Source organism: Gadus macrocephalus, chromosome 17 (assembly GCF_031168955.1).
Source record: "Gadus macrocephalus chromosome 17, ASM3116895v1".
Classification (NCBI taxonomy): domain Eukaryota; kingdom Metazoa; phylum Chordata; class Actinopteri; order Gadiformes; family Gadidae; genus Gadus; species Gadus macrocephalus.
The window spans coordinates 13,035,518-13,063,516 of NC_082398.1; the positions used below are offsets into that span (position 1 = coordinate 13,035,518).

The 27,999-nt window shown below is 48.0% G+C and overlaps 2 protein-coding genes across 8 annotated transcripts in view; both read left to right on the plus strand.

The window, feature by feature from the left end:
• fgf11a (fibroblast growth factor 11a) overlaps window positions 1–1,545 on the plus strand; it is a 93,386-nt gene extending 91,841 nt beyond the window's left edge. For 3 of the 5 annotated variants that reach the window (XM_060076880.1, XM_060076883.1, XM_060076884.1), the window contains one exon: window positions 167–1,545. The gene's annotated coding sequence lies outside the window, so the exon portion shown is untranslated. Of the gene's footprint in view, window positions 1–105 lie in introns of all 5 variants that reach the window. The other 2 variants (XM_060076882.1, XM_060076881.1) reach the window with 1 other exon arrangement.
• Window positions 1,546–4,044: 2,499 nt separating this feature from the next.
• LOC132475751 (acetylcholine receptor subunit beta-like) lies at window positions 4,045–27,897 on the plus strand. 3 transcript variants are annotated; one of them, XM_060077035.1, is made up of 11 exons: window positions 4,045–4,311; window positions 5,205–5,347; window positions 12,427–12,471; window positions 13,350–13,459; window positions 15,357–15,465; window positions 16,432–16,576; window positions 16,966–17,151; window positions 17,468–17,691; window positions 21,940–22,115; window positions 25,810–25,957; window positions 26,989–27,897. In XM_060077035.1, the coding sequence occupies exons 1-11, from the start codon at window positions 4,251–4,253 to the stop codon at window positions 27,130–27,132; spliced, it is 1,491 nt and encodes a 496-aa protein (XP_059933018.1). In that variant the 5' UTR covers window positions 4,045–4,250; the 3' UTR covers window positions 27,133–27,897. The 3 variants fall into 3 exon arrangements, with proteins under 3 accessions (XP_059933018.1, XP_059933019.1, XP_059933021.1); XM_060077036.1 differs by lacking the exons at window positions 4,045–4,311; window positions 5,205–5,347 and adding an exon at window positions 12,013–12,082 and having other exon boundaries at window positions 26,989–27,276; XM_060077038.1 differs by lacking the exons at window positions 4,045–4,311; window positions 5,205–5,347 and adding an exon at window positions 12,149–12,171 and having other exon boundaries at window positions 26,989–27,276.
• The last annotated feature ends 102 nt before the right edge of the window (window positions 27,898–27,999 follow it).

A 27,999-nucleotide genomic window follows, 5' to 3' on the forward strand; every position in this document is an offset into this window, starting at 1 on the left:
AGGTATTTCTTAAGGGTACTATGGTTAAGAGTCAGAGTTATTTCTTAAGGGTACTTTGGTAAAGAGTCAGAGTTAGGTATCTCATAAGGGTAATGCGGTAAAGAGTCAGAGTGAGGTATCTCTTAAGGGTAATACGGTAAAGAGTCAGAGTGAGGTATCTCTTAAGGGTGCTATGTAAAGAGTCAGAGTGATGTATCTTTTAAGAGTGCTATGGTATAGACTGGGCGAGGATTGTGTCGTGCTTCGGGATTGACTTTATGTGGCACTGTTGTGACTCTTGTAAGGAGCATAGAGGTGATACTAGGACTGTCATGGATGCAAAATGCTGTGCTTTGATGTTAACCCAATAATCCGGCAATAATCCTGTTTCTACAAATGTATGCTGAGTTGATCCATTTTGATGTTTGATAAGGCTATATATCTGTTGTACCTGTTCTGGACTGTTGAAATACTGTCTGTAATGCAAAGGCTGGAGGGGAGAGAGACAGACAGACAAATAGAGATCCTAAAACAGTTTAGTTTTGACCGAAATGGCAGAGCATGATACTATTGAGGATCTTTTTGCCACACACCTGACCTCTGAGCTGACCCTTGACCTTAAGCCTTCACTTTTTTTCCCTTTTTCTTTCTCATTTACTCTCCTACGTAAAGTCCCAGGAGTTTTGCCACAAACATTAGACCCCAGAAACAGATCCTCTGTATTCATGTGTTAATGTCTTCTGTGATTTATTATTTATAGAATATTTGTCATTGTACTATTTGTTTGTATTGTTTAAAAAAAAAATGTAATAGCATGGAATTTGCAAGTCATTGTGACGAGTAGAGTCTTCCAGAAAAGAGAATTTTAGAATAGAAAATGTCCATAATAATGCAAAAACACTGCTTCAGTCTTCCAGATATCAGAGCCACAATGACACTATTTTTGTATGCAAGACAAGTCGGGCAAAAATATATATCTATATATCCAGTCTATATAAATATATATATATATGAATATATTCTATGCTAATGTGGTCGTAGGGGTAAGGGTGGGCATTGGGTAGGGCTGTTGGTCTGTGTACGCAATAACTTCCCCTGTCGGCAGGAAACAGGAACGACAGGAAGTACAACGTAGCCATCCAAAGAAAAACACTTGACCATCCGAGAACAGCCTCGGACCTGTTTGATTGGACGGCCTAACCGACGTGTGAGTTAATATGACGACAATGTTTCTGGACACCAGGTTACTCTTTTTAATTCATTTTCATTTTTACGAAGACTTGTGCGATTGCGAGGGATTTGCAGACGGACCAGGATTACCAAGCATGCATGTGCCCGAACACTTACTGGACCACCTTCAAATAAAAACAAAAAACAAACAATAAACAACATTATTTATTCTCTCCCCACCCCAACACAGCCCAATCACCCATCTACCTTGTCTCTGCATTTGCAATATGATCTGTATTTATTTCCATGATAACTTACACACACAACACAAGTTGAGGGAAAAATATTATTGGATATAATTGAATAAAACTAACTAATATATTTGTATGATTGTAACATTGGTGTCTTGGGTGATTTATTTCAGTGCTTTGATAACTCTCCCCCTTTTTTCTCTCATTAAATAGATGTACTTAGCTTCAATTACAGGCCTGGCAAAGGATACATTTTAAAATCTCTTACCAATCCACGGTGGCTATGATGAATACATAAATAATGAAACTGACTGATTGATCAGTAAATTCCATGTCAGGGTTGCTAGTTTGAATTCTCCAGCGTCCAAGTAGCTGGCTCCTCTTAGATAATGCTACAACAACAAAAAAACATTCAGAGAAACAACGTCTACCAGGTAAGCCTCGTCCGCCAAATACGTTCTTCCTCGTGATTGGGTGGCAGCCAAAACAAGCTGCTGTCTCTCTCTCCCTCGCCCCAATGAGCCTATTTGATGTTTGACTTGACACTGTCTGTGAGCTGTTAATAGTTAGCTTCTATGCTAATTAAATTGGCAGCGGGCCAAATGGCGCCGGAGGCGGGTGATAGATGACCATGCAACGGGCAACCAGCCCGCCCCTTTTGCTCCAGAGAGTGAGACTCTGGAGGCAAGGAGAGGCTGATGGGATACCGGACCTTTTAGGGAGATTAAGTTTGAACCTCTTTCTGACGGAGTTAACAGTTTTTTAGAGGAAGCCCAACGGCACATTTTGTTTGATGTTTCTTGTTATAAACGCACGCTAAGCCTTCTTAAAAAGAGGGGTGGTGCACACTTCCAATGGTAATCCACAGGTGCTAGAAAATAGTATTGAATATAGGCAATTGAATCTTCATCAGGCAGAGGAAGATCCCTAGTGATCTAAACGTTGCCTGTTAATAAATCCACTTCTGGAGCATTTAATCAGTGTGCACTGCAGACCCTCCTTTTTTCTTAAAAACGTCAAGCCTCACATACGCGCCAAGTCTGAAAAGTTTTCTGCCTTGCTAATGGGCAAGAAAATAAATGTTGTATGACTGCATAACTCAGACGTTTTTTAATGACTAAACTGAAACAGTTGGCCTACTTTTCATGTTTGACCACAAGGCAGAAAAAGAAGAGACATGAATCAAACTAAGCAGCTACCGTGGTACTGATAATTTACACTAGTAACAGATCAAAATGCTTCAACTTTTTATGCTTTGGCTTAGTTATAGTATTCATTCACCTAACTCTTCAGTTAGACAACTTTAGTCACTTGTGGGTCTTGGGTGCTCACAGTGGAATCGATTTTAATGTTGCAATAAAAATGCTGTTATGCTTCAAATCTCCTTAAAGGGCCCGTTATTCAGTTTGTTCCTCATCTGTTGGGCCAAAAGTTCCTGTCAAAACACATGGGCGACGTTAAAATAACTAGGTTGGGGCTAAGTTATTTCCTAGCAGTTAGCTAGTTTCCTCCGCAGCAAACTCGCGCCACTGCACTTGCGCCCCGAGAGGCGTGTCGGCGAAAAGCAGAGGAGTGTGCTGACGCAAATGATACATGGTGCTATTTTACTGATCGTAAAAGCAATTGCGCCACTGACCAGAAAATGCCTGTGCTGTGTTCCAATATCCATACTATCCGTACTTACTAGCCTTAGTTTGAGTACGTAGGGCATTCCGATTCAGATCGGGCGAAAATAAGTGTACTGAAAGGACCCAGATGGTGTACTCAAAACGGTCAAATCGCGAAGTGTGGATCGATGTACACTTTTCGTACTACACATACAATACTATTCTCTCTCACACATACTACTATATTCTCTTGCATAAACAACTATACTCTCTCACTTACACTACTATACTCACTCACATACACTACTATACTCTCTCACATACGCTACTATACTCGCTCACATACACAACTATACACTCTCATAAATACATGTAAAAGGAGTATAATAGTGTGTGTATGTGTATGAGTAAACTGGTGTATATGCAAGATTATAATAGTGTGTGTAAGACCAAGTATGATTCTGTCCCAGGCGGCCCCTCATATGTGTGCACCCATCAGTTTAAACACACGCAAACTAAACGCATAATGTAATACAGTCCATGGCGATGTATATTAACGGGGGAACACATGTAAGAAACGATGTTTGTTAAAGGCACCCAGTGCAACTTTATGTAAACATTCAATGAAAAATAAACATTCAATTTCTAGTATTTTTTTTTTTCTAGTATGTTTATTTTTAAGCCTCGAAAGTTGCACTGGGTGCCTTTAATGTATTGCCGCATATCATTAAATAGACCCACAGTTGCGGCCAGTTTGGCGTTACAGACCTTTAAAATAGGGCCCATAATCACTATTTGCACATTATTATTTATTATGAACCTAATGATAGTCATTTTAACCACGCAGACAGACCCATGCGCACACACACACACACACACACACACACACACACACACACACACACACACACACACACACACACACACACACACACACACACACACACACACACACACACTGTAGTAACATCTAAGTTATAGCCTAGCCTAGCTCTTTAGATACTAGAAAGGCAGCTGGTTGGTGACACCACCAGCCCAGTCACCCTTCTCCCCTCCCCTCCCCTCCAGTAGAGTAATTCGAGCAGACGAACAGTTGGACCCGGTGACCAAACTCAACAACTCAAACTACACTCCAGATTCAACACAACCAAACTGAACCAGGCCATTACTTGTAGTGGGCATCTATTAACTTGATTTGATTCATTAGCGGGACAAAGAAGCGTGCGTATTGCGCGGGGGGACCATGAGAGGCTGCGCGCTGTTCCTGGTGCCATGTTGCTTATGGAGTTTGTGTGCCGTCGGAGGTAAGTTCGGTTGTGCGACTGTACACAGACAACGACACATGGTCAAGGCTGCCCTGTGTGTGTGTGTGTGTGTGTGTGTGTGTGTGTGTGTGTGTGTGTGTGTGTGTGTGTGTGTGTGTGTGTGTGTGTGTGTGTGTGTGTGTGTGTGTGTGTGTGTGTGTGTGTGTGTAGTCCGTATTTGGCACGTCTTGGCACAATGAAATAAGTGCGCTACGCCTCTTAATCTATAATTTGGTCCTCACAGACCACATAGTTTGATATTCAAACTCATTTATCCTACGATTTAAATTGTTGGTTGGCTGGTATTGGCCTGCAGAGAGTTGGCATTAACTGACTTGATTAGTTCACTAACACACTGTTCAGAGTTGAATGTTGGCCAACAAACCATGATGCCATCGCCTCGTGTTTTACTATAGGGGCTCACTTCTTGTACCCCGGGAAATATATGTAATATGAATCCAAACCTAAGGAATCCAAATCTATGTCTGTGTATCTCATGAATTCAGGGTAAAAAACACACTGAGATGAGACGTACTCAGCCCCATGTATGGTTCTATATTCATGGTACATAAGTTTCAAATTCAAATAATTTCTTTTTTTTGTATCTAAGTAATATATAAACTATGATCATGTCATATATTGGAAGTTTTTGTTGCCATTTGTCAGTTATTAATTTCAAAATTATCTTAAATATCGTCCTAATTATTATGTTATTATTATGTTTAGGATTATGTTATTTTGAGCTTAAAAAAAATGTACGCTTGCACAGGTATCGATACCGTGTCCCATTTAATTTTACATTTTTGTATATTTCTTATTCGGTCAATGTGCCGTCACCTGTGATCCTATGTGCCCCGTCTTCCCCCCCACTCTCCCCCTCCCTCTCCCCCCAGTGGAGTCCATCCTGGCGGAGCAGGCCCTGATGTCCGACCTCTTCGCACCCCTCACGTACAACCTGAAGGTGCGGCCGGCCCGCCGTGCTGAGGAGCGCGTGGTGGTGCGAGTGGGCATGATGCTCACCTCCTTCGTCGGACTGGTGAGGGTTTGTCAAACACACCCACCCGTATTAAACGCACACATTAAACACAAACACACACACGTATTAAACACACACACCCACCCGTATTAAACACACACACACACACATATTAAACACAAACACACACGTATTAAACACACACACCCACATGTATTAAACACACACACACGTATTAAACACAAACACACACACTTATTAAACACACACACGTATTAAACACACGCACACACTTATTAAATGCACACACACGTATTAAACCCACACACACATATTAAACACACACACACACACACTTATTAAACACACACACATACGCACTTATTAAACACACACACACGTATTAAACACACTGTGGCAGCCCGGTTCACGAATGTTTCTAACTCACACGGAATGCACCACACTCAGTTTCCAGGGTAAGCCGAAGTCGGCGTTTATTCGGCGAAAGGGTACAAGGCAATGCAAATACTGTCAATGGTGGCCTCCGTGAGACTCTCAGCTATCGACTGGTTCTTTGCTGGTCCTTCTTGTTCCCCCCCGGTGTGCGTCCACGATCGTCTTTTATGCCGACTCTCCCCCCCCCCGGCCAGGTGCGTTGCATCCCGGTGATTGCGCCGGGTGCCGACGCACGCTCTGCTGCCGACTGGTGGGTGAAGGCGGTATACCCCGTCGACCACTACCCCGCGGTTCCCCCGGGTGGGGAGCGGGTTGTCACATCCCTTCCCCGTTAGATGAGGCCTCCGGTCCCCGGGAACCCAGCCCAGGCAGGCATCCCGGCGTGACAAGGCGTCGGCGTTCGCGTGCTCTTTGCCAGGTCGGTGGTCCACCCTGAAACGAAAGTCCTGGAGGGCCAGGAACCACCGCGTCACCCTGGCGTTGGAGTCCTTGGCGCTGGCCATCCATTTCAGCGGGGCGTGATCGGTGACCAAGGTGAACTCCCGACCTAGGAGGTAGTATCGGAGTTTAGTCAGCGACCATTTGATGGCCAGGGCCTCTTTCTCCACGGTCGAGTAATTCCTCTCATTGGGAAGGAGCTTCCGGCTGATATAGGTGACGGGGTGCTCCTCTCCAGCCCGGACCTGGGACAGGACTCCCCCCAGCCCCACCTCCGAGGCGTCGGTGTGTACTATGAGGGGGGAAGTAAAGTCTGGGGTTATGAGCACCGGTTCGGAGCACAAGGCTCCCCGGAGCGACTCGAAGGCCTTCTCGGCCGCCTCCGTCCACCGGATCCGGTCTGGCAATGTCTTTCGGGTCAGGTCGTTCATAGGGCTGGCCAGGGTGGCGAAGCCGAGTATGAACCGCTGATAGTACCCGACCAGCCCTAAGAATGACTTTACCTGCTTTTTGGAGGTCGGTCGGGGCCAGTCCCTGATGGCAGCCACCTTGCTCTCCTGGGGCCTGACGTTTCCCCGACCCACCTGAAAGCCCAGGTAGGCCGTCTCCTCCAACCCGAGGCGACATTTGGCCGGATTGGAGGTGAGACCCGCCTTCCGTAGCTCGCCCAGTACGGCCCTCAGCTGTTGGATGTGGACATCCCAGCTGTCGCTGTGGATGATGATGTCATCTATGTAGGCGGCGGCGTAGGCCTGGTGCGGCCGCAGGATCTGGTCCATCATCCGTTGAAAGGTTGCTGGGGCTCCATGGACTCCGAAGGGGAGAACGGTGTACTGGAACAGACCCCCCGGGGTCGCGAACGCCGTCTTCTCCCTGGCGGACTTGGTCAAGGGTACCTGCCAATATCCCTTGGTCAAGTCCAGGGTGGTGAGATACCGGGCAGTGCCCCAGTCGCTCGATCAGGTCGTCCACCCTGGGCATGGGATAGGTGTCGAAGTCGGAGACCTCGTTCAGCCGTCGGAAGTCATTACAGAACCTGTAACTCCCGTCAGGTTTGGGCACGAGGACGACTGGACTAGACCAGGCGCTGCGGGACTCCTCAATGACGTGCAGCTGCAGCATCCGGGCCACCTCCTCCTGGATCGCCGCCCGTCTGGCCTCCGGGACTCTGTAGGGCGGAACTCTCACCTTTATTCCAGGTGCCGTCCGGATGTCATGCTGGATCACCGAGGTCTGACCCGGGAGCTCGGAGAAGACGTCCTGGTGTTGCAGGACCAGGTCAGTGAGGTCTTGCTTCTGGGCCGGGCTGAGGTCCTCTCCTACCGGAACCACCGGAACCTCTCGTCGGGCCACCAACCCCAGGGGTGCCGGACCGGGCGGATTCCCCCCCTCCTTCCACTGCTTCAAAATGTTCACATGGTACAGTTGGGTAGGCTTACGCCTCCCTGGTTGCCGCACTCTGTAATTTACCTCTCCAACTCTCTCGACCACCTCGTATGGCCCCTGCCATTTGGCCAAGAACTTGCACTCCGCCGTCGGGACCAGGACCAGCACCAGCTCCCCAGGCCGGAAGACGCGCAGCTGGGCTCCCCGATTGTAGACCCTCGCCTGGGCCTGCTGGGCACGCCCGAGATGTTCCCGGACGATGGGCCAGACCTGGGCCATACGGTCCCTCACCTGTTCTACATGTTCCACCACGGTGCGGTGGGGTGACGGTTGACTCTCCCAGGTCTCCTTGGCGAGATCCAGGATTCCCCGAGGCCTCCTCCCGTACAGGAGCTCGAACGGGGAGAAACCCGTAGAAGCCTGGGGCACCTCCCGCACCACGAACAGTACATGGGGCAACAGCTGGTCCCAGTTCTTCCCGTCTGTGTCCATGGCCTTTTTCAGCATCTGTTTTAAAGTTTTGTTAAACCGTTCCACCAGGCCGTCCGTCTGGGGGTGATACACCGACGTCCGGAGCTGTTTGACCTGGAGAAGTCTGAGCAGTTCTTTTAGGACACGAGACATAAAACACGACCCCTGGTCCGTCAGTACTTCCCATGCTATCCCCACCCGGCTAAACAGAAGCATGAGCTCCCTCGCTACCGCCTTAGCGGTGGCCGCGCGCAGGGGTAGGGCTTCAGGGTACCGGGTTGCATAGTCTACCAGCACCAGGATGTACCGGTGTCCCCTGCTGGTCTTGGGGAGGGGTCCCACAATGTCCAGAGCTATCCTGTCGAAGGGAGTCTCTATGATGGGCATGGGAATAAGTGGATTCCTAGCCGAGGGCCGAGGAGCTACCCGCTGACACTCCGGGCACGTTTGGCAGTAACGTTCTACGTCCCTTTTCACCCCCGGCCAGTAAAACCTCGCCAAGACCCGATCCCGGGTTTTGTCCATGCCCAAGTGGGCTCCCAGGAGGTGTGTGTGGGCCATATACAGCACCTTGCTGACATACGTCCGAGGGACCACTAATTGTTCGGTCACCGCCCCGTCCCTTTCCACCACCCGGTATAGCAGGGCCCCCCTGGTGCTAAAGTGTGGGTGTGGTAGGCAACTCACCGAGTCCCGGGTCTGTCCGTCGTGTGCGAGGACATGGCTCCAGGCGTGTTTGAGGGCGTCGTCCTGCAGCTGGGCGCTAGCGAACTGGCCCGGCCGAGTGATTCCTACCCCCCCCTCCGGTAGGAAGTCCGAAAGCTCGGTGAGAGGGGAACTCTCGGCGTCCTCGGGTGGGTCGTTCAGATCTGGCGCCGTCAGTGTCGGGTCCGGGCCGCTGTGGTCCAGAAGCGCGCCCTCCCGAGGGGGTCGGAGATCCCGGTGGCGAGGGTCCGTCCCCTTCCGGCCCGGTGTCCTCTGCCGATGCCTCCTCCTGGGTCGCCGGTATCCGGATGGCCCCATACGCCGGTCGCACCTTCCTCCCCGCTCGGGGAGCAGGCTCTCTCCTTACCCGATTTTCCCGCTCCGGATCCCAGAGTCTGTGGAAAATCGGGCAATCCCTCCCGATAAGAAGGGGTACCGGTAGGTGGGGTACGATCCCCGCCCGGGCTGTGAACACCCCGTAGGGGGTCCGGATGACCACATGGCATGACCCATAGGTCCGGGTATCCCCGTGTACACAGGCCACCTCCATAGGCTCCCCACCCTTCCCCCCCGCTAGATTCGGACGAAGGAGGGTCACCACACTACCCGTGTCCAGGAGGGCCTGTGTGTCCTGGGTCATAACCCGTGCTGGGATAGTCGGGGACCCGGCTACCCCCTGTGCCCAACTGGTGGCCAACATACAGGGCCGGTGCGTGCCCTCGACCGCATAGGCCGATGGCATCGACACGTCTCTGTCCCCGGGACAGTCTCATGCCAAATGCCCCGGCTGACCGCAGGCGTAGCACCGTCTCGCTTCTCGACCCTCCCGGGACACGACCGGCGGCTCCGGTGGTGGTGTCCGCGACGCCGTCAGGGGCCCCCTCCGGTCTCGTCGGTTCTCGGTCGGCCGCAGGTTGGTCCGGGGACTGGCGCTGAGTTGCTGGGCTGCCTGCATTCTCCACCATATGTGGCAGCCCGGTTCACGAATGTTTCTAACTCACACGGAATGCACCACACTCAGTTTCCAGGGTAAGCCGAAGTCGGCGTTTATTCGGCGAAAGGGTACAAGGCAATGCAAATACTGTCAATGGTGGCCTCCGTGAGACTCTCAGCTATCGACTGGTTCTTTGCTGGTCCTTCTTGTTCCCCCCCGGTGTGCGTCCACGATCGTCTTTTATGCCGACTCTCCCCCCCCCCCGGCCAGGTGCGTTGCATCCCGGTGATTGCACCGGGTGCCGACGCACGCTCTGCTGCCGACTGGTGGGTGAAGGCGGTATACCCCGTCGACCACTACCCCGCGGTTCCCCCGGGTGGGGAGCGGGTTGTCACAACACACACACACACACACGTATTAAACACACCCACACACACGGATTAAACACACACACACACACACACAAATAAACACAAATATATATTAGACACACACTTATACCCACACACACGCACATATATTAGACGCACACCAATGCACATCAATTACCGGCATGTAAGCACGTATATTATACACAGACACCCGTATACACACACACATACACACACACACACACACACACACACACACACACACACACACACACACACACACACACACACACACACACACACACAAACACACATAAACACAATTATTACACACAAGTAAACCCCTGTGTCTGTGTGTACTTTTGAGTTAATCTTGGCTCAGATTGATGTACTTGTACCTGCTGGAGCACAGGTCCAGTGTAGTACAGTGGTCAGGAAGTTCTTCCACCTCCAGCTGAAAGGATCTGGTGTCTCACCCCAATGTCTGTAGTCTTAGCTGTAATGTGTCCCCGCACCCGACGCCTAAGACCTAACCGCTCGTTAATATCACCGGTCACTTATTTGGGATGAAAGCGTCTGACTGAAAAGTGGTGAAGGTAGGATGCATTTCAGGTCACCTTTGTTCAGCCGGCTCGATATAGGAACTGCTTCAAAGCATGCAGCGATGGATGACTTTTCTTTGAGTTTCTCTCCCTCTCAAGGTTTTTGTTTCATGAAATAAGTAAGTCATCCTATACAACTATTTCAGTTAACTATACGTTTTCACAAATTATTTTGACATCAAGAACCGGAAGACAAACACTGGCAATTTCCATTGGTGATATGCTGAAGCACGTTTATTGAAGGGGTTTGTAAACGACAAATGGTCCCTAAAAATGGAAATCAATACACAGACTTCTCCAATAACCCTGCAGTTGATTCATTTTGTCAGTTTAACAAACCTCTGCCAGTTAAACCCAATTATGCACAAGCTCTTGTTTACTCAGCGGGGTCATGTTCGCCAACCCCTAGAATCAGTTTAACGTTTTTATCACGATCAAGATGCATTTAATCAATTTATTGGAAATAGTTCCTTCCACTTCACATTGTCATTAATTTCCCTTTTTACAAATATGAACAAAATCTCACACACACACACATTATCGCGCCAAGACACACACACACACACTCATTCATACCACATCTCTTTCGGTTTATTTTAGTTCGAAAGGGTAATTTCAAAGCCTATGGAAATATAAAGTATAAATACAATATAAACCAAGTTTGGGCAAATGTAGAACGTCATGTACACACACAAACACACATACACACACACACACACACTCACCACCACACACGCTACATCTCTTTAGAGGTCAAGGGAAATTCACGAAACACTTTAAGTTCCTGAGTGGAATGATGACAGAAAATTACCCCCCAACACACACACACACACACACACGCATCGACACATACATAAACACACACACACATGCATCGAAACACATAAACGCATGCGTCAACACACATACAAATCCCGCAAATAAATACGTGGCACTCTAACTTTAGGCTAATGGTTAGCAGCTAGTGGTTCCCAGCGTTTAAGGAGACATGGGGATTTACTTCACTAGTCGTTCATACTGGTAGCATGAGGCTAGGAGCAGTGGAGTCGAGAGAGAGGGAGCAAGAGACGCTTAATGTGTGTGTGAGAGAGAGAGAGAGAGAGAGAGAGAGAGAGAGAGAGAGAGAGAGAGAGAGAGAGAGAGAGAGAGAGAGAGAGAGAGAGAGAGAGAGAGAGAGAGAGAGAGAGAGAATAGGGGGAGAGGATTCTACCCCCCTCTGTCCTTGCACCAGCTGTCTTTCAGGCATTTCTGAGCCTAGTTTTAAATAGCAGTCCTTGTTACACAGGGCTGGGGCCTCACAAGATATCACACACACACAAACACTCCCACTCACCCACCTACGCACAGACAAACACACACAAACATACACACACAACGTTTCCACACGTCTGCCCCTCGGTATCTCGGATCACATCACAGACACTCTGTTCATGTAAATACAAACAAACACTAGATCACTCACACAGAGGATATGAAAAGTGATATTTATGTGTGGCGTATGGTGGGTTGTTGTGCATTGTGGTTTGTATTATTTTAAATGATTATCAAAAGTTTACCACTGTCCACTAGGGGGCAAATATATGTTGTTGTGATCCGTGAGTTCTATGTGTATTGCTGAGAAAAGAAGCCTAAATGCAAAGTTGTACTCATGTTGTTGGAAAAAGCTTAACATTTGGAAAAAAAATCGTTTTACTCAAGGATGGAAGAACTTTGTCATATTATCAGATGAAAACGATTTACGATTAACACGATTTGTTATTTTCTTTGTCTTCTCAGAACATGAAGAATGAAGAGATGAGTACAACTGTGGTGATGAATCTGGTAGGAATTGCATGGATATAATATACAGTATATAGTAAAAATTGATATCGTTTTTATGTGCCGATAGCAGTGTGTCTCATTTTGCATGCATGGACACACTCACCTTTCAACGGTAAACGCCTTCAGTTTTAAACGGCTCTACGAGGTCACCCCATTTAACAAGCACCCACTCCTCCTGGTTCCTTTGACAAGCGCTCCGTTTATCGTGCTCTTAAGGCGTCGCGGGACATGACGGAGAGTCTGCCAGCGCCCCTTTAAATTGAGGCTGTGACAGATTGAAAAATTGTGTGTAACAGTCTATATATTTGTCACTCCCCCACCCCCCCCCCCCCCCCTGCGAGCCGACACAGATCTCTTTAGGAACGGCCTCTTCTCTCTAGAAAGCTTTTAGAAATATGGGACACAAAAATGTTCCCTTTTGAAATTGATTGCGACTATATAGTTAAATTGGTAAGAATATATGAAGACAAGGCAAATACAAAGCATAAGGAGGAGAGACAAATATGCAATAGGCCATGGAATGCACCCAGCTATCCCAACATTTATAATAACATCATAAATAATGATAATATATAAATAATATAATAATCATGATAATGATATTCTGAACTCACCTTTACCTCCAACTTCCCTGGTCCCTCTGTTTCTGTTTGGCAAAGCATCGCAGTTTTTCTGTCCTCACTCACTCACACACACACACACACACACACACACACACACACACACACACACACACACACACACACACACACACACACACACACACACACACACACACACACACACACACACACACACAGAGACACACACAGAGACACAGAGACACAGACACACACACAGACAACACTCTAAAGCGGTGTGTTCCGCATGAACTACAGGAGTGGACAGACCACCGGTTGTCGTGGAATCCCAAGGACCACAGCGGTGTGGATGTGCTGCGCATCCCCTCGGGGAAGGTGTGGCTGCCCGACATCGTGCTCTACAACAAGTAGGAGCCACAAGCCATGTGATGTGCGTGTGGTGTGCACGTTGCGGCAGTAGCTCAGGAGGCAGAGCGGGTTGGCTGGGACACCGGAAGGTTGCTAGTTCGATGGAGTGTGGAGGTGTCCCTGAGCGAGACGCCTCACCCTGACCGCTGCTGAAGAGCTGGCAGTCGCCCTGCGTGGTCGACGCCGGTGTGTGAATGTGTGTATTTGTGAATGAATAGTTGTAAGTCGCTTTGGATAAAAGCTTCAACAAAATCCCCTAAATGTAAACACTCACGTGCACACTCACGTGCACGTGGCGGGTGGGCCAACTCCGTAACAAGACGTGATTGTTGAGACCAAACAGAGTGAGGTAGGTTTGTTAAGCGTGGCACCTGCGGACATTAGCTATCATCCAAGGTGACTTGCGGTGACGTTAAAAAGGAGCAGATAAGGTCTCTCTCGCATGGACGCCTACAAGTTAGTCTGCAGACATTCAGGTTTAAACACACACACACACGCACACTCTTGCAAACACAAACACACATACTCGCTAACACACACACACTCACAAACATATTTTTGGTGGGATTTTCAGTTCTAAAAGTCAACATGCATATTTCAAAACCTGAGGGGAGTACAAACCAGTTTGGACAGATGTAGAAGTGCATAAACACACAAAAACACACAGCTACACGCACACATACACATGCATGTGCCAACACACACACATTTCACGCAAAGAAATGATTGTCTCTATGGGGATATACTTCACTGGACATTCATACTGGTAGCATGAGGTTAGTGGGCTGGAGCAGTGGAGAGAAAAGGGAGAGAGGGAGCAAGAGACACTGCAACGAAGAGAGAGAGGGTGTGAGAGAGAGGGAAACTGAAAGAGAAAGCTACACATGCACACATCCATTGGAGTTAAAACTCCAATTTAGATTGGAGTCAAATACCATCACCACCGGGCTATCCTGCCTCTATTAACACATTCATTTGGCTCAAAGTTAAATCCCCAGAATAACGCAGACTGACCACTGGAGTAGAGCTAGAGTAAAAAGAAAGATAATGAAAAAAACACTTTGATTCAGGCCAGTCATATCCTTCCCATCTATCTTTATCCCAGCTTATTTCTATTTCCCCCCTTTTGCTTCCTCCTAACTCTCTCTCTAACATCAACACATCCACACACTCACTCCCAGCTCCTTACTGTGGCGTTCCTCAGTCTGTGGCGTTCTGTGTGGCGTTCCTCAGTCTTCCTAATCAGACAGCTTTGCCCACCACTCTATTTATCAGAGCTTTATAGGCAAATTAATCCAGGATGTCTCTCCAATAACAGAGCTACCAAGGCCCCCCCGCACAAGATGCCTGTCTCCTTACCACATACCACATAGTGTGTTCGTTGTTTCTGCTCATATATAAATAGGTGGGAAAAACTGTCACAGAAATATAGAATATGCACATAGATTTACGCAGTCCTACTCAAACACATGCACAAACCCACACACACCCACACATCTTACTTAGTCTCCAAAGAGCATTGTGAGTGAGCGTGGGTGAGCGATCGAAGGACATGTGGAGTTGGACACAGAACTCTGATAACCTGCACTGGGACTCACTCTCTCTCTGTGTCGGTCTCTCTCTGTGTCTCTCTCTCTCTGCCTGTCTCTCTCTCTCTGTCTCTCTCTCTGCCTGTCTCTCTCTCTGTGTCTCTCTCTCTCTGCCTGTCTCTCTCTGTGTGTCTCTCTCTGTGTGTCTCTCTCTCCTTCTCCCCCTCTCTCTTCCTCTCTCTCTCTCTCTTCCTTCTCTCGCTCTCTCTCTTCCTTCTCTCGCTCTCTCTCGCTCTCTCTCTCTCTTCCTTCTCCCTCCCTCCCTCTCCCTCTCCCTCTCTCTCTCTCTCTCTCTCTGTCTCCATAGTAACGATGGGGTGTTTGACGTGGCGCTACAGGTGCACGTGCAGGTGTACAGCAGCGGCCGCGTCACCTGGTCCCCCCCGGCCCTCTACTGCAGCTCCTGCGGGGTCAAGGTGCACAAACAAACACACACACGTACACACACACACACACACACACACACACACACACACACACACACACACACACACACACACACACACACACACACACACACACACACACACACACACACATACATCACATCACTCACACTTTGCCATGCTCTGATTATCCGTCCGATCATCCGAGACCTCGATAACAAAACACACTCACATACGCACTCGAGAGCAGGGGTTCCCAACCTTTTTGTTCCATGGACCAGCATATCCATACAATGTATCATCTTGTCCTATTCACAACAATTAAAATGAATAGCACTGAAATGCTTGAGTCTCAGGCTCACTTGAACAATGCATTCATATACAATCATTACATTTATATGAGCAACACAAGAAAAGTCACCTTAGACTTCAATAAACATAAAAGTCGTGCAGAGAGATGCATTGACAGTTCTTTATTTACAGTGGTTGAGTTGCACGCACACACACACACACACACACACACACACACACACACACACACACACACACACACACACACTCCTCCTCCCATCTCGTGTTTCGTTGCAGCGCCTTCCTTATAGGACACTAAGCAAACGACTCGTAGATGAGACCGCCTTTGGGTTATTTTGTTTCGATATGAGATATATTTCAAAACCGCGAGTGCGGTTTTGAAAATGGTTAAAAATGGTGGGTTCGGATGGATGGCGGACGAATGATGTGTTTGTGATGCGGTCGCGCATGAAATAATAGCCCATCCGCGCATCTCTTACATGGACCAGCTCCAGTCTGTTGACCGGGGGTTGGGAATCGCTGCTCTAGCGAGACGGTCTCTCTCAGAATCTCCCGTGGCCAACGCAGAGTTTACGCTTATTGTAAATGTCACGGTGTCGTAATATAACTGACTGTACAAGCCTTCTACTCCTCGGCTCTTAACACACCACGTCCCCGCCCTCTCCTCCTGCGTCCCCCTCCCAGGTCACCTACTTCCCCTTCGACTGGCAGAACTGCACCATGCAGTTCCGCTCCTACACCTACGACTCCACCGAGATCGACCTGCAGTACGCGCTGGATGCCAAGGGCAAGGAGATCCGCGAGATTGTCCTGGACGAGGGATTCAGCGGTGGGTACCAAATCAGTGAAATCATGATGTCATGCTTAAGTACCGCTCGTTCCTCATCCATTAAATAATGATGTCATACAAAACGAAAAATCATGTTCTACATCAATTAAATCATGATGTCATACTGAAGTACCTCATGTTCTCCATCTATTGATTCAAGATGTCATAATGAGGAACCTCATTTTCTCACAGGATGCATGGTGAGTTGATTTGGGTTACGTGGGCACGATGGTTGGGTTTCGTTTGGTTGCATATAAGACGATACCAAGGAAGTGTTTAGAAGTCAATAACAGAAACATGGCCACTATAGCCTAAACCGCAGACTGAAACCGTGAGAGCATCCTCCCTGACCGTAGTCAAGGTAACGGTTTCTGCCCCCCCCCCACCAGAAAGCGGCGAGTGGTACATCCGCCACAAGGCCAGCAAGAAGAACATGAACGAGGACATGTACGAAGACATGACCTTCTACCTGATCATCGAGAGGAAGCCCCTCTACTACATTTTCAACATCATCATCCCCTGCATCCTCATCACCATCATCGCCATCTTTAACTTCTACCTGCCCCCGGATGCCGGTACGTCGCCCTGCTCCTTCGCCACCAACATGGGCCTCAATCCCCTGGCGGCCATCCTGGTTTCAACGATAGCTAATTAAAATATCTTCATGTCATCTCCATGTACGCATGCATGGGAAACATGTACACACAGCTCAGTATTACAAATATGCAATTCGGCAAAAAAAAGTGGGACGTCGTAGAGTTTGGCCATGTGGGGTCGTGTCAGCTTCATCGACCTGTGCGTATGCCTCTCTCCGTGTGTGTGTGTGTGTGTGTGTGTGTGTGTGTGTGTGTGTGTGTGTGTGTGTGTGTGTGTGTGTGTGTGTGTGTCCAGGAGAGAAGATGGGTCTGTCCATCAACGTGCTGCTCACCATTACCGTGTTCCTGCTGCTGCTGGCCGACAAGGTCCCCGAGACGTCTCTGGGGGTCCCCATCATCGTCAACTACATCATGTTCACCATGATCCTGGTCACTGCCTCCGTCATCCTCAGCGTGGTGGTGCTCAACCTCCACCACCGCTCGCCCAACACCCACGAGATGCCCATGTGGGTGCGCAAGGTGAGACGACACCGCCCTCCATTCAGATTCAGATTCAGACTCAGAGTGGCTTTTAGTTCATCGTATTGCACAGGTACACAAGAGTACAATTCTCGGGCTGGGTTCTTCAACAGCCGCATAGCAGCAACAACACAAGTGAAGTAAATAAAGATGAGTAAAAAAAATATAGATGTGTAAAAACATAAGTAAAAATGAGTCGCAGCATCAATATAATAACAGATAATAAAAATAAAATAAGTAGAGAAACGAAAACAGTGGTAATAGTAATAATAGTTAGGTGTAGTAAAGTGTTAAGTGTAAAGTGTTCAAGTGGGAGTGGTACCAGCCACGGTTCATTCCCCCCGTAGTCTGCTCTTTGGAGTGGACTGAGCTGAGGAAGAGGTGTGCAGCCCATGGGGGCTGGCGGTAAAGGGGCTGGTGGTGTGTGGTGGAAAATACAACACTTCAACTCTAACAAGGAGAGAGATCAGGAGACTTCATAACTTTAGAACTTTAAGAAAGAAATACAAAAGCCGGGAACCACTTATTTTCCAGCTTTGGCCAACAGTTTCTTATTGTCTGGCTTTGGGATTCCTCCCATAAGCTCCAAGCCAAGGTTGTTACATGGCTTCAAGCCCATACATGGCTTCAACATCAACCGACTTGGTTGCAAACCTTTCACCCAGTTCCTCTCATCTTTTACCCTCGCCATCCTTATCGATTACTTTCACAACACTTTCTAAACATCAGGCTGTCTAGACCTCATCTGAAGAATCTATCATACATAATATGAGGACATACTGGTGTCACAGAAGAGGATATTTTCAAGAAGCAAGAAGAATCAAGAATCTTTTGAAGAAGTCCCTTCAGGAGATTCTTCAAAGTCTTATCTCATTCATATAGCATATAAGGCAACATAATGATCATAATCCTTTGAAGGGTATCTGTAATGGGACGTGAGGTTGGACCCAAGAACAGCACAGACCGAGACCAGTGTTCAACGTTCAACGGTTTTATTGTCCAGAAACGGAATCCAAGATTACCGGAACAAGACAAGCAGCGAGCAGGCAAGGGGTCGGCAACGGGAGGGCAGACAGGTAGGCGAGGAGCAGGAGACTGGGAAGCAGGCAGACTGGCAGGGACTTGACAACAGGCGGGTGGTCAGACAGGCGAGGGGTCGGCAACGGGAGGGCACAACAGGCGGGTGGTCAGACAGGCGAGAAGTCAGAAGCAGGCAGCATCAGCGTTGCAGAATAGTTCTGGAGTTGCGGGAAAGCTCTGTGAGTACGAGAGACGATCTGGCAGAGGCTGAGTGGAGAGATAGGATTTATATCGAGGAATCACAGGTGGAGGTGGTTGGGTTAATTAGGGGAGATCAGGGTGGCAGGCAGGTGAATGGGAAAACCAGGAGCGGATCATGACAGTATCGTTCAATTCTCCCCCACGCGCCACTATAAGTGTCGCCCACGTTGTGTAGAATGACGGGCACCTTGGTCGTAGTGGTCGTGGGCTGCGGGGAACTCCACCTTCGGTGCTGTGCCTAGCCTGGCGTTAGGTTGTGCGAGCCGTTTGCCTCCAACGCGGCCTTGAGCGCATCATTTTCCACATCAGGTCATCGACGAGAGACTTCTGACAGCCAAGCTCTGAGCGGATGGCATTCAGCTCTGACCTCGAAGGTCAGCCCAGTGGAAATGTACTCTGTGAGCGCTGGTCGCGAGCACACGCCTCCCAGAGCTTCCTGATACATAGACGAACAGCGACCACGACAGTAACAGAGGGAGTCTATCAGGAGTGGTGTTCGTCATGGAGCTGGGTGCTAGGGGAGCTGGTGCCTCGCTCTTTATAAGGCTGAACACTATCGAATGAACGGTTGAGAAATGGAGATAAATAAAAGTGTTTTCAAAACTGCCCACTAAGTTAGTTCTGAATGAGTACAAATGGTGGAAACACCTGCTGGTGGATGCAAAAAAATAATTTGTGTATGTGTGAAAATTCCCAATATGAATTTTTTTATTAAATCTAGGGTTGGCAGTTTGGAGAAATCAGCCAGAAAAGCCTTGATTTTTGCATCGGTAAACACTCAAACTGTCAGAGGATTTGATTTATTGATGGCTGCCAGGATGTAAAGAGAACTGCAACAAATAGGCAGAAAAGCTGATTCTTAAGTACTGCCTGCCCTAGCTTTAAAAGTCCCTTTTTCCCTTTTGGACTCTTAAAAGTCCCTTTTTTTATTGTTTACATTTTGGGACTCTTCGCATAGAATACTGGCTGTTCACTTACCTACAATTTACAGAAAACAAATGATGACCATGAACCAAATGCAGAGCAACATTAAAAAATTAATCTAACGGCAATTCAAGCATAAATAAATGATGGTCATTTAAACAGTGGCTATTGCGTTTATTAAAGAGATACTTAACCGGTGGAGATATGAAGGTTAGATGAAGTAAATAATTCTATGTATTATAAATGTGCAAAAATAATTGAAATCGTTTCATCCTAGCCTGAGAAAAGCCAGAAAGTGTCTCTACCACAGTGCATTACGCTCGCTGCACCGCCCGCCTGTTTCCGTTTGGAGGGGGAAGGACCCATGGTCCTAGCTCAAGTGGAAGCGCGAGCAAACTTTGTGCAAACATATCCCCGTGATATGTTGACTAATTTAGACTTTTGCCCATGTTTTTAACGCATAATTTGTATATTACTGCCCAGCATAAAAACATTAGCTAATTACAGTAGCTCAGCATATCAAGTATTTGTACTCAACCTTTCCTCCCCAGTTGAAATAAGTGTTTATCTTACACAGTAGGCCTACTTTAGTATAACAGCACTTTGGTTAGTAAACAAATCACAACAACCAACATGAATTTGAAGTTTTATTCAAGAAAAAATATGAACTATTTACAAAAGTAAAACGTGTAGGGTGTGTTTGCTGGAGTCAAAATAGTCACAGCTCATCTTGATCATCTACTGTCTCCCGGTAGCAACGGTACTGCCCATGTTGTGCTTGGTCATTAGCTCTGATGGCCTGGACAACACAGGAAGCCGATACTGTCTAAAAAAGAACAACATTAGCAGAGCAAGATAAATTATGCCTTGAGTAGCCTATACAGCATTACACAGACTTCAAGCTAACGTAAAGTAGCCTATGCTCTGCCAATAAGATCGGCTACTTTCGGATAACTACATTGTCACGTTCCCCAGGACTCAAAACTATTGTAGCCAATGTGTTAGTAAAAAAAACAAACACTTACTCTATGCTCAGTTGCTGTTTCTCCCGGCGGGCTTTGGCTGGCGTTTCCAGTTCACTTTCTGGGTCCGGAAATATGCATCCAATACCCAACTGTTCAGATGAGGCGTAAAGCCTGGGTGAGAGGTTACACACATGGCCCCGTTCTTGACAGATTCAGCCATTTATTATAGAAGAAACTGGCATTGCTGAAATTCGCTGCAGCACAGGGACTCTGTGTTAGTGTCTATAGGCGAACAGAGCAAACCGGCGCGCTCTGGCTCCTCGTCCTCGGCAACAGGCAAGGCTTGTTCAGCTGCAGCCGCAGCAGCCTCGTCCTCTATTTGTATAAATTCTTCCTGGCTGTATTCTGGCTCGTACTAATAGCCCTGAATGTCCGAATCCAACAATAGATTTTCAAAATCCACTTTGGCTGTTTCATTTGCAAATTTGTTCTCTAGCTAAGCGGTGAAGAAACATGGCGGACATTGTGTTTACATCTCGTACACGAGATGTAGCCCACCAAATTTCATGAGCCCACCAAGGTGGGCTCACAAATTAGCGGAACCAGTGGTTTGTAGTCCTCGGCCCTTCTAGCAGGCAAGCAAAGTTCTCCCGAGATGACGTCAAACGCGTCATTTGACGTCATCTCGGGAGAAAATTTGATCAGGAAAGCTGGGCCAAGGGAAGACTGGTTTGGACTGAGGGCAAAAAAACTTTTTTTTTTATCATACAATGGCGATTTTAGAATGATAGGACGCCGGTTCTAAATGGGTGAAGTATCCCTTTAAGCATAGACTCTGGGCTCCCTTGAAACTGTCCCCACCACCCTCTCCTCCTTCACCCTCCACCTCAACACTCCCCCTCCCCCAACAACTACCCTCCCCCAATTCACCATCTCCCCAAAAACTGTTTGCATCCACCTGCAGGTGTTTCCACCTTTTGTACCTATTCAAAACGACCTCGTGTGGGCTTTACCTTATCTCCATTTCTCTACCAACCCCTTCTCCCTCCTCACCCCCACCAACCCCTCCCTCCAACAGATCTTCATCCACCTGCTGCCCCCCTACCTGGGCATGCTGCGGCCCAAGGTGGAGACCCCGCTGTCCCTGGAGACGCCGGTGCGGCGTGAGGTCAGCGTGAAGACGGTCAGCCGCTCCGCCGACGAGTACTTCATACGCAAGCCCGCCAACTCCTTCCTCTTCCCCAAGCCCAACAGGTGTGTGTGTATCTGTGTGTACGTGTGCTACTGTACTCGACAACTAAATGTGTGTGTGTGTACTTGTTTCTGGTAAAGCACACTCAGGTATAAGGAAAAAGTACATACCAATTTTGACTCATCAACTAAGTGGGCCCTATTTTAACGGTCTGAAACGCAAGTGAGAATGTTTTTGGGCGGTTCTATGGCGATGTTGCTATTTTACCGGCGCATAAATGACTTGCGCCCGGCGCAAATCTAAAAAAGGTTGGTCTGAAGTAGCCTAATTACCAGTGTGCCAGCTCCCATCCCCTTTAAGAGCCATGAGCGCATTTGATACTGACGAGTTGATATTTTGACAGTGCGTTTGCAGTCTCTGATGAGGCAGATGCATGACCACATGAATTTCAAACTTCAAATGGCTCAGTTTATGGCCAAATAATGTGGAGGTGTGTGTTTGTTTGTACTCAAATGAGTTTTGTGCGCACCAGGGGGGAGTTGTGGTGAAAGGCAAATCCCTCTCTCCCGAGGACACGCGGGTCACGGCGAGTGACTGATGAGAGACCGATCGCTGTTCCATCGATCCGTTCCCACCGCCCCCCCCCCCCCCGATCTGCTGACGCTCGCTTTAACCCGACGCACTCGCAGTCATGTCACGCTCCCCCCGCCACACTGACGCCCCGCAGACGCAGGGATGCGGCACGACCGTCGCAGTCTGTGATGCTGCGGCAATGTGGGTGCAGCCTCCCCATCGCAGTCAGCAGCGCAGACCCTCCATTCATCCACACATTCACACAGCGACGGCGGAGTCAACCACGCAGGGCGACAGCCAGCTCGTCAGGAGCAGTCAGGGAGGGGTGTCTTGCGCAGGGACACCTCAACACTCAGCTAGGAGGAGCCCGGGATCGAACTAGCAACCTTCCGGTTACCAAACAACCCGCTCTACCTCCTGAGCCACTGTCGCCTCTAGTATCCATAATAAATATAGAATATCCCTGTGAATATGTCAAACAATTATTTGGAATAAACTCTCAGGATCGTAGTGGTTCAGTTGTTCACCTCTCAGCCGAAACGCACCAGGATCGATCACCAATGTCCGCCCCCTAACGTGTAAACATCTCTGAACAAGACACCCTCAACCTGCTTCATGACATAGATCGGAATTCACCGCCCGTTTTGAAAAGGCCACACACAGGCTCTCTGTACCCTTGATGCTATCCATTTCTCTCATTGGTCATCTCGTTCTCTGCCCTTAACTCAACACTTTCCCATCTCAGCCCTTCCCCTTCTCTCTCTCCGTCTCTCTCTCCGTCTCTCTCCCTCCCTCTCTCCGTCTCTCCCTCCCTGTCCCTGTCTCCCTCTCGCTCTCCCTCTCTCCCCCTGTGGTCTGCTGTTCCCTGGAGGGGAGCAGAGGGAGGGAGAGAGGGGAGGGTGGTGGCGGAGGCAGACGAGGTAAATCGTTGCTAAAATAATAATGGCGACGCACAAATCCACCGCCGACACATTACAGCGGCGCGTGTGTGCGTGTGTGTGCGTGTGTTTGCGTGTGCGTGTGCGTGTGCGTGTGTGTGTGTGTGTGAAGGTGAATGTCCTCACGAGTGTTGGGTGGGAGGTGGGGGAGGATGCAGTATCTCTATTAGGGACAATCCGATGAGACAGCAGTATCTCTCCACACACACTCACACACATACACACACACACACACATTCAGAGCTCCTTAATTAGGTTTATTGAGACTCTTGGCAGGTGGGTGAGGTGGTCATGTTGGTGGAGGAGGGGGGGGGGGGTTGAAATAGTACCTCTGACTAGTCATTCACCTCTCCCCGATCAAGGGACCCAACCACACCTAGGACACATGTCGCCATGGGGATGTGTGTGTTTGTGGTGGGGGAGGGGGGGCTGGCTCTCTCTTTCTCTGTCTCTCTCTCTCCCATACCCCAATCATCTGATAGCATCTGCCTGTGGGTGTGTTTGTGTGTGTTTGTCCGTGCGTGCGGTCACAGGTTCACCTGCCACACAACTGCACACCTTGGTTGTGTGGGTGTAACCACACACGCACACAGAAATGTAGCATAATGAATACCAAAGGGGTTTATAGTCAAGGCACGCTGCGAGAGAGGACAACAACAGACAGAAATCTTCTTGAGATAGTTCCTCTGTTTCGAAGTGTGGCACTACAATGCCCCCAAGTGGTCACTGTGCTGTACTGCAAGTCCTCGTCTATCAGCTTCTCACCTGAACCGATTGTAATGCAGTCTTCCTCCTCCGCCACACAAGGCCACACACTCAAAGATATCTGACAAAGGTGTTTCATATTCTAACATAACATAGCGGATGTGTGACAAAGAATAGTCATTAATGTTAATAAAGTGTGGTAATGCCTGGGATTAAAGCTCATATATCATGAAGCAAACATTGGATGCCATGTTTACTTACTGTGTGAAATGGTTTGTATTGTTTGTCTATGTGCAGATGTACGATACATCTCATTACATTTCCATTAGATATGCAATGTGTAAAAATCAGTGGCATTAGTGGAACGGACTTTGCAGAAATGGCATGTAATACTTCATGGCATGTAATTTCGAGTCTAATCCCTTGAATCCCTGTAATTTTGGTTTGGTTTGACTCCGAATGGCCCTTTACATCTTCATAAGGAGCAAACAAAATCTACTTTTAATTAAAGTGTTAACGAGACTTCAAGGAAGGAACTTAGCCTGTAGCCATGTCGAACATTGTACCCACGTATTTGTGTGAGTTTGCTCGCACGAGTACACAACCACACGTCGTCGTCTATGGGTTCATCGTATCATCTGGAGGAGCACACAGCTTTTGACCGTGATATTAAAGCACTCAAGGAGTCCACAAATGGCAACAACTGCTTCTCCTCCATGTTGCGGTCCACTCTGGACTTCAGGGGAGTGAAGTCATTTAGCTTCATGATTAAAGTGACTTATTGATGAGTGTAAAAAACAACCATGTAAAACCAATGTAAAAATACGTTTACTGCTAAACCATGACCTCTAGTTTTACAGACTTTACAAATTATGAATCTATTCATCCTACACTCATCACTTGACACTTGACACTTTATTATATGCTGTCGATGACGATAACATAATTTTGAAGAACCTACTGGCACCTTACACGATACAGGCCAGTACAGGCTACCAAAGGGGAAGGGTGAGGGGGTTCATTCAGTTGGTTGCAATGTGCACCCTAATTTCCAAATACTCGCTAAATTACTTTTGGCTTGTCCTGGTCAAGGAGGTTATTCGATTTTCTTTTATGAATCAAGTGAATATTTCTCTGTCCTTCAGCATCAGCCGTGTGTGTGTGTGTGTGTGTGTGTGTGTGTGTGTGTGTGTGTGTGTGTGTGTGTGTGTGTGTGTGTGTGTGTGTGTGTGTGTGTGTGTGTGTGTGTGTGTGTGTGTGTGTGTGCGTGTCTGTGTGTGTCTGTGTGTGTGTCTGTGTGTCTGTATGTGTCAATTATGTTTTTCATATTGTTGTTAAAATAAATTTGTTAAATTTTTTTTTTTATTATTGAAATATTACTTCTAACATTTATTGCTAACATATTTGAATTCCCTCTCAATCTGCATTGACTAGAGATATGTTCCGGTAATGTGACGCTACAAACTTGATTAAATATATTACAATGCAGCTTTAACTTCAGACCGATGTTTTTATGGTATTGAAACGATGTCTGTGGCAGGTACCAGCCGGAGGGTATGACCACGGACATGAGGAAGTACATCGACGGGCCCAGCAGCTACCTGACACTGCCCGACGAGCTCAAGTCTGCCATCGAGGCCATCACCTACATCGCTGAGGCCCTGCAGGCCGAGAAGGACTACGAAGCTGTGAGTGTCCTCAACCGACGCCTCTTGAGCTGCTACGGTGGCCATTTTGTCAGCTATGTATGCGTTGTTTGGTCTTTATGTCTGTTCTGATTTCGTTTAAAGGTCCTTTTTCTTGTATTTTATTTTTTTTGGGCGGTTTGTAACTGTCTGGTTGTTTGTTCATTTGTTTGTTATGAAGTTATTGCTTTTCTGGTCCGTGCACCCTTTTCAAACTATTTTTCTTGCCCATTTCTCTTTTTAGTTGCTCTGTCTTCATTTCCATCCGTCTGTCTCTGCATGCTTGCGGTCTCATTGACTGTCTATCTCTAATGTAATTTTTCTCTTCTCTTTTCTTCTTCCCCATTATCTCTCTTCTATTACCTTCCTCTTCTATCCCCTCCACCTCTCCACCCTCTCCTCCTCCTCCCTTCTCCTCTGCTCCTCTTCATTCTGCTAACCTTTCCTCGCCCTCTTCTCTCTCTTTCCTCTCCTCTCCTCTCCTGTCCTGTCCTTCCCCTCCCCTCCACCCTCCTCTCTTTCCCTGTCCCGTCCTTCTCTCCCCTCGTTTCCAACTCAACACTCCTCTCCTCCCGCCCTCCTCCTCTCCCTCCACCCGCCCTCCTCCTCTCCCTCCACCTCCGCCTCTTCCTCCTCCTCCTCCTGCTCCTCCCCTTCTCCCTCCTCCTCCTCCTGCTCCTCCCCTTCTCCCTCCTCCTCCTCCTGCTCCTCCTCCTCCTCCTGCTCCTCCTGCTCCTCCTGCTCCTCCTGCTCCTCCTCCCCTTCTCCCTCCTCCTCCTGCTCCTCCTGCTCCTCCTGCTCCTCCTCCCCTTCTCCCTCCTCCTCTCCCTCCTCCTCCTGCTCCTTCTCCTCTCCCTGGTCCTCCTCTTCTCCCTCCTCCTGCTCCTCCTCCTCTCCCCTCCATTCCTCCTCACAACTCCTCTCCTCCCGCCCTCCTCCTCTTCCTCCTCTCCCCTCCTTTCCTCCTCACCACTCCTCTCCTCTCGCCTTCCTCCTCCTCCTCCCGCTCCTCCTCCTCCTCCTCCTCTCCCTAGCTGAGGGAGGACTGGCAGTATGTAGCCATGGTGGTGGACCGCATGTTCCTGTGGATCTTTGTGGTCTTCACCACCGTCGGAACCCTTGGCATTTTCATCAACGCCAGCACCAGCCTCACACCCACCGACCCCTTCAAGCCCTGAGCAGGGTGTGTGTGTGTGTGTGTGTGTGTGTGTGTGTGTGTGTGTGTGTGTGTGTGCGTGTGCGTGTGTCCGCAAATGCCAAGATCTTCTCTAGCAAAGCACCACCACATTTCGGTGTGTCTTCATCTAAAATCCGTTTTTTGTGTTTTTGTATTCCAAATTGTAATTAGAATTAGTGCCTTTGTGTTATCTTAATATCATGATCACTCCCATAGGTCTTTGTCTGTAACCGTATAATGCAGATTGAAAAAAAGGAATGCTTTTATTGTGAAGCTTGAACGGTGAAGAAGGCAAAGAAATTATTTCACAATAAGGGTGACAGAAAAACATGTCAACCATTTCAGCCACCCTTATTGTGAAATTATTTGTTTGTTGTGTTTTCTGGACCCTTGGTGATACAGTGAAAGTTTGAAAGTGACCTTCGTGGCGCTATTTGTCTGTGTAAAAAATGACAGACTGTGGTCAGATATCAAGCGGTTGCCCAGAGAGTTTGAATAAACTTGAAAGCATACTTGAAAGATGGAAGTATTTTATTTCATGTTTAAGGATACTTACACTTTTTCTGAAGGAAACCTATTTTCACATGGATTTCTTACAAACTAAATGTTAAATTCAGTTTGATTTAGTTTGATGACTATTGTATGAAAAATTTGATTTGTGATAAATGTACTGACATACACATTCAACTACAGTGTTACTGTCGAAGAATTTCGTCAAATATTTGTGTGTGTGTGAACATACAAACAAATTGAAACCCCCTCAAAAGCATTCTCCATAAATACCAGTAAAGGTATGTGTGTGTGTGGTCTTTGCGTTTGAGTGCATGTCTCCCGCCCTCATTTTTTTTACCCTAACCGTGTCTGAACG